At 35.0% G+C, this 6,861-nt stretch overlaps 1 protein-coding gene across 1 annotated transcript; it reads right to left on the bottom strand.

Moving 5' to 3' along the window:
• Positions 1-215: 215 nt before the first annotated feature.
• Positions 216-6,338, bottom strand: LOC110811299 (hydroxyproline-rich glycoprotein family protein). The gene is made up of 5 exons (XM_022037742.2): positions 5,955-6,338; positions 2,702-2,814; positions 2,253-2,624; positions 1,189-1,963; positions 216-493 (listed from the first exon to the last, which is right to left on the bottom strand). The coding sequence occupies exons 1-5, from the start codon at positions 6,193-6,195 to the stop codon at positions 426-428; spliced, it is 1,569 nt and encodes a 522-aa protein (XP_021893434.1). The 5' UTR covers positions 6,196-6,338; the 3' UTR covers positions 216-425.
• Between the last annotated feature and the right edge of the window lie 523 nt (positions 6,339-6,861).

The following is a 6,861-nucleotide window of genomic DNA, read 5'->3' as shown; positions in this document are numbered from 1 at the left end:
ATTCAACAAAAACAATACTGGAAAAACTGACACCTTTCGAATTTAAAAAACATCGTCCCTGATCGACTTAAATCTTTAACACATATAAAGGGTTTCTTTGCTTTTCTCCCTCAGGCGTTTCTGCAGAAGAGAAATACACAGAACAGCGGCAATGCACAATATCAAAAGGGGCCTGCCACCTAATGTGACTTTGACCAAAAACTGCACATGCCGGCTGATTTCTTAATCAGGAATATTTACACGCACAAAAGGAGACATTACATTCACTCATCACATTGCCAAGCACACACCCTCTGCATTTTGCTCCCACTTATAAAAAACTCCTCCAGTTTTGTTCGGTTCGATTCAATTAAATTATACAATTGAGTACCTCAAATACTAGAGAAGTTTTTCTTATAACTAGAATATAGGCAGTTCCTCCCTTGTTACACATGTAGTACCATAGCTAACAAGAGTAAAATTGCCCATGGAGCAGTTGGACAACCTACAGAAGCTGCAAATTATCCACTGATTAGCACTTTGATTTATATATCAGACTAAAGAAATATAACTGAAAGTTACTTTCTCATTTTAAGAAAGGTTCTATGCCTAGTAGACCACAACTTTAAGAGGAAAGATAAATGAATGCTACAATGGGGAGATACATAAAATCCAACAACAAATATAGATTTGAACTAGTAAAAAATGATCTCTAAATATATTATTTATATCCTATAAGCTTCCACAAGTGAAATCCCACCAGACTGAATGCAATTATCCAGTACCTACCTACGATACCTTGTTTGAAAGTAAAGTGTAACAGAACTGTAGTTGTCAAGATTCAATCTAAACCTCTGACCCTAGTACCACATTAAGTAATAAAACTTAACTGATTTTTACAAAGACTTGAAAATGATAGAAAAAGATCCAAACTATCATTTATATTCGAATACTTAGATGAAAACAGATCATGCAACAAATAATAAGATTGACAAATGACCATAACAGACAATTGATGTGTGATTGGGCATGCGAAACAAAAACTTCAGACATCAACCACATAAAACTATGTCAGGCTTCCTTCTATTTTCATTAGAAAAAAAAAAATAAAAGAAAATCTGACACATTTTAGGCAATCGGAAAAAAGAATTTCAGATTCTTTATAGCTTTCGCTTGCAAAAAAGAGCCAAAATTCAGTAGAAAACTCACATGAAGCCGGTGACGGTGAAATTATTGGCATTTTGTTGGAATGCTGTTTATCTGATTCGCTTTTGGAAGGTGGCTGGACATGAGCAAACACCACATTTGGCAAAGGACTAGATCCTGAAACGGAATGAGAGACAGGTGCAGGTGGCAGCGCTGGTGGATGAAGTGTTGGTGGATGACGTGTTGGTGGATGACGTGCTGGTGGATGTAGCTGCTTTGGAGGTGAGGTAGCAGAAGATTGAGGAGAGATAGTAGGGGCAATACTAGGAGCTAATCGAGGATTCTTTCTGGTATTATTATGCCTCCTTTTCCCAAACTGGCAACCAGGAGGTTTATGAGGCGCAGGTGAACTTTTTTCTGGAGCAGGAGAATTATGTTTAGGTGCAGCTGCACTTCTCCTGCTCGCATGTGAGCCTTTATCAGTTGCAGGAGATGGTGAATTCTCAGGAGCTAAATGAGCGCTATGGTGATGGTGGTGGCCGTGATGTTTATGATGGTGGTGATGAGGCAGAGGAGCAGGAGAAGGAGAGGAGGATGTTCCACTGCCACCATGGAGAGAATGTTGCAAGATAGATGAAAGACGAACTTGCTTAACCCTACCAAATACAGTGTGATTCAATCCAAGGTTTCTTGAATGAGAATCTGTAATGGTCTGGGCTAGCTGCTTCAATCTGGGCATTGAAGGAGTATTCCCCACTGCCAACAGAACGGATGACTGGACAGTTGTAGGGGGAGCAACTGTTGAACCTCTGGAATTTGATAAGCTTATATATAAGTTCTGCATCCACAAAATGATAGGATTAGACTTTAGTGTGATAATTACTGTATGTATTGAGAAAATTTTCCAAAAAGCTTACTGAGCATATCTCAACGTATCAATCTCCATAAAATGTACTCCTATATGACAAGTAAAATTAATGAAATTTGAAGTTACTACTTGCTTCCTCTCCATGCCCAATTTTCAATGCATAAATACATTACTTCTCTAGCAGCCAAAGATATTCACACAGGCTGCAGATAGAAGTACTAATTACAAAACAAAAATATCCCCCTAGAAAATGACCAACCTCATATGGTGCTAGATCCAAACCCGATGCCAACTGACTCTTCAGTTCATTGAAATTTACTTGTATCTGATATATAGAAAAGTTTAGAGTGAAGTTGAAAAGGATTTGGACTTTCTGTAGAAGAAATGCGCTCTGTGGCGGAATCACTGTAATTCCTCCTGGGAATTTTAGCACCTCAAAGAAGAATGGTTCTCCAAACAAGGATTTAGTCAATCGGAGAGATGATTGGTGTATAACCAAAGATAGAAAAGATGCCCTGATCAAACTCTGAGCCATTGGAGATATCTTCGAATATTGCAAATCAGGGTCAATGGCAAACACAACCCTAGTTATGTTTGATCCAGCTGAAGGTTCAAGAGATAAGATAACCACCTGGTTCAAAGAACAAGTTGGATGAATAATATAAACTACATGTACATAATTAGAAAGTGAGCAAGGGAAGTAGATACTTTTGTGGTGGGAAAGCCAATCTCATCAAAAATATCATTCTCAAGCTGCAAAATATTGTTGTCCAGCAAAGCAACTGGCTTCTCAATGATAAAACTTGCGACTATTTCATGATCTGCACAAATAAACTGTCGTCAGCCACGCAAACCAAGTCTTATCACCAAAAATTTACTCTGACACTACAAGAAGAAATATAAAAATAAATTCATGGCCTTGATGTGTGCTAAAATTTATAGGAATTGTTGGCAAAACGAATGTGTCTTAACAAGGAGAAGGTAAGAAACACGAGTAAGATACATGTTCACTTATAATGTCAACTTGAAAAGTAGCAAAGCTGTTCAAATATCAGCAATATATATTAGCAATATCACAAGAGTGGAAATATTTAAATATATTAGAAATATCACAAGAGTGGAAATCATATTAAATGATGGACCTTAGACACCATAATAGGGACACATAATAATGTTACTCCAAATGTAGGCAGCTGAACTCAAACTAGAAACAACTTTTGACAACAGTGAATTAAATGTGCATTACTTTTTTTTTTAGATAAAAAAATGTGAACCACTTATACCGTGTTTAGATTTTGAGAGGATTGAGGGGAAAAGAAAAAAGAGGGGATGTGTTGAGCACTCATTTTTCCTTAAAACATTCATCATAATCTATACTTCCTTTTATGTAACTATATCAAAAAAGGATTATGGCAATCCTCTCTTTTTCTTTCTTTCCTAATTTGTAATCAAACACAAGAAATATTTTCCTTTCTTTCATTTACTAATTTATGAACAACAGAAGGTTAAGTTCTAGACATGCAGAATGAACAGAAAATGTACTGGACGGACATATTGCACTATTTATTAAAAAATAAACTCACATAAAGAAAGAACCAAGTTGCAGCCAGAAAATGTTACAAAAAATTGAAGTCCCTAATAAGTATTTTGAACTGACTTATTAAGTGGCACAGCAATGACTTATTTCAGTTTTCACAGGACAATGTGTTAGCAGACCAGCATCCATATAATCAAGAAATGCCAGCAAAACAAGGGTTACATATGGCCAGAACTTCATTGCCTTCAGCTGTATTTCTATAATTAAGACAGCAGTCAATGCAACCTTTGACGGCATGATACCAATCAAACCTTAACAAGAGTATACGGAAACCTCATTTAAGTTTAGTAAATTACCATATTAAAAAGAGAAGCAAAAAATCACAAATTAGTTTGTGCATACTATGCAGGGGGTAGTGACAGAAATGTGAAAACTTATCATATCCACTCTATAAAAGGTAAAAAAGATTGCACCTATACTTCGTAAAAACTGAAATCATTTTTTTGGTCTAAATCAAGTAATGCATCTCCTAGCTTATGCAGTATCTACCCAGCAGATTGTCTAGCATCAATAGAAGTCGAATTTGGAGGGCCTTGCTAAAGGGTCGAGTTTATTGAGTTTAAGGTAATGATGAACAAATTAATTATTTCTGAGGAACTCATCAGGAAATCTTAGTTTTTAACTTAGTCAAACATGGTACTTGATTCTAAGTGAAATTTTAAATTCAATCATAGAAGGAACTCTGAAAATGAACATGATAGTCTAAGAGAAAATTGATTTATTTGTTTGGTTACCATCTTCATAGTTTGGTCAATTCACATCAACCCCTAGTTCTAGTTATGCATTAGAACATAATTTCTTGTGTTTGAGTTACTGTTACCCCTACCTTGATTCCTTTAATGGGAGGAAATCAACTCCCACTTTAAAAGGTGGGAATTAAATTCCTACAGCCATGATACAAATTCTGTTACAAATGTAATTTCTGTTAGTCTTACTTCTAATGTGTTTGATTTGGTTTCTACTTCTACATTTGTGTTAGTTCTTATTATGCATAATTAGAACATAATTTCTTGTGTTTGAGCAACCACCACATCCACCTTGAATTCTTCAATGGTAGGAATTCAGCTTCCACTTTAAAAGGGGAATTGGATCCCTACAGTCCTATGAAGATTCCATTATCAAGATATGTTTGAAAAAAATGGATTATTATTTTTTGAATTCATTTAGAAACCTTGTGTTTCTAAGTCATTTCCATTTAGCATACCCTTAATTTTTGTTTAATTTAACTGCTGCTTCTAATTTTCGTATGTCTTATCATTGCACAATTAAGAACATAATGTCTGTGTTTAAGTTACCACCAACTCACTCTAAATTCCAGAATCAAGGAACTTAAAGAAAGTCAGTAATAACTTAACTAAGGTTGACTAAGAATTGAACCAAACTCAGCCTTAGGAGCATGCTGAATGGAAATGACTCAAGTATAAGATTTTCTAAATGAATTTAAAAAAAAAAAACATTTTTTTTCCAAACATACCCTTAATTATGAAAATAATTAAATTACACAGTGTTCTAGGGTAAACACTCGCGAAAATCCTTACAGATTTTGAAATATGACTATATGAGGTCCAAAATAGGCCAGAGATGTTCTGTAACAATAAGTCAAGTTATTTAGAAACAGGTTGACTAGTTAGTAGAACTAGAATAACCAAGTTGCCCTAGCTTCTCTGCACTTCACCAGCCCTATTAAAAGAAACTATACAGACAAGCTTACGAAAATAACCATTCTCACCTATTCACATTAGAAAATCTCAACTTATTTCTGTTAGTTACCATCCAATTCGCTCATTACTAACAAGATTATTTCCGCCTTGAGATCACACAAATATTTTTAATCAAACCCTAATCCTCCAATTCCACTCCACTACTAACGAATTTTTCAGGTATAAAATACCTGCATTTACAATCAGAGCATAATCCCTAAATTCTAGACTGACACCAAAATAATAGCAAAATATCTATTTCATTAAATGAAGAAAAAATCAGAAGATTTAATCCCGAGTCTTTCCCTAAATTTACGCATGGATGTTAAATGCAACTTAAAGTTTTGACGGCTTCCAAATAAAGATAGAACATCAAAATCCCAAAATTGAAAGTCATAAATAAATGAATTACCATTTAAAAATGGCTAAGATCACAGATAATTAACAACATTTTCTCAGCATCCAAAAGGAAGCTAAGGCCACCGATCCCGAAAAATCCATCGCCCTAAATTCCCTCTAGACAACAGCCAAAAAGAGAGAGAGAGAAAAAAAAAAAAAAACCAGATCTGTCTTTGTCTAGAACTGTAACAACCAAAACATCATAAATTCCGCCAAGAAAACTCCACCAAAAAGAAGGAGATGTAGAGCATAGCAGAAAGCCCACCTTTAAACCTAGAATCGAGATCCAGATCCCCTTGATCTGCAAACTGAAGAAACGGAGGTAACCAAAACAAGGCGGAGAGAAACACGCCGACCGACAAAAGCAGCACCAAGATACACCTCAACCCAATGACCCTCGATATCCGTTTAGATACACACCCATGAAATCGAGGCTCCACATTCCGCTCCAAGTCCTCAGTGCCCGCACTCACGGGCAGATTCTGCCCCTCCTCAGTCTTTCCCATAATGCAGAATCAGTAATTTGGTCAGCGTCCATAGCCGTGGCTGCAAGTCTCCTGATCTGTGTCCTTGTTTGGTACACCCATTTCGGCGTATGCAACAAGGAACTGAACAAACAGTGACAGATTTTATAGAAATTTTAGAATAATGAATTTTCCTGGGTTTTAGTAACGCTTATACCTTTTTCGGTACGATTTTGCGAAAAGAAAGGGAGGATTTGAAAATTAAGGAAGATGAAAGAAGAAGGAGAGAGTGAAGTAGCTTTCTGCAAATGACAAGCAAGGGCTTTTAGTTAGGCGATGGTGGTGGTTTATCTGTCTTAGGTTTTCCTTTTTTCTTTTATAAGTGTGGTTGTAGTTTTTGAATTTTGAAGGGGGTTTTCCTTTTTCCTTTTTTTTTTTTTAATTTAATTTTTGTTTTATCTGTTTTTGTCGGTAAAATAGGATGTCCTATATTTTTTAAAAAATAAATTATATATTTAATAATTTAAATTATTTATAATTTATACCCCTAATAAATATATTTTTTATACAATTTCATAAATTAATTGAGTTTTTTTTTTTTAAAAAAAAAACAGTTTTGTGATAGTTAATTGCTTCATTAATATTATTACTTTACAGATTTATTACCCAAAGCATGTAATTAAATAGTAAAATTAATAATTAACTAAA

The sequence above is a fragment of the Carica papaya genome, chromosome 8 (genome assembly GCF_054855325.1).
Source record: "Carica papaya isolate Zhongbai chromosome 8, ASM5485532v1, whole genome shotgun sequence".
NCBI lineage: Eukaryota > Viridiplantae > Streptophyta > Magnoliopsida > Brassicales > Caricaceae > Carica > Carica papaya.
Note: the sequence above shows the minus strand (reverse complement) of the source record. Positions and strands in the feature narration are given on the sequence as shown.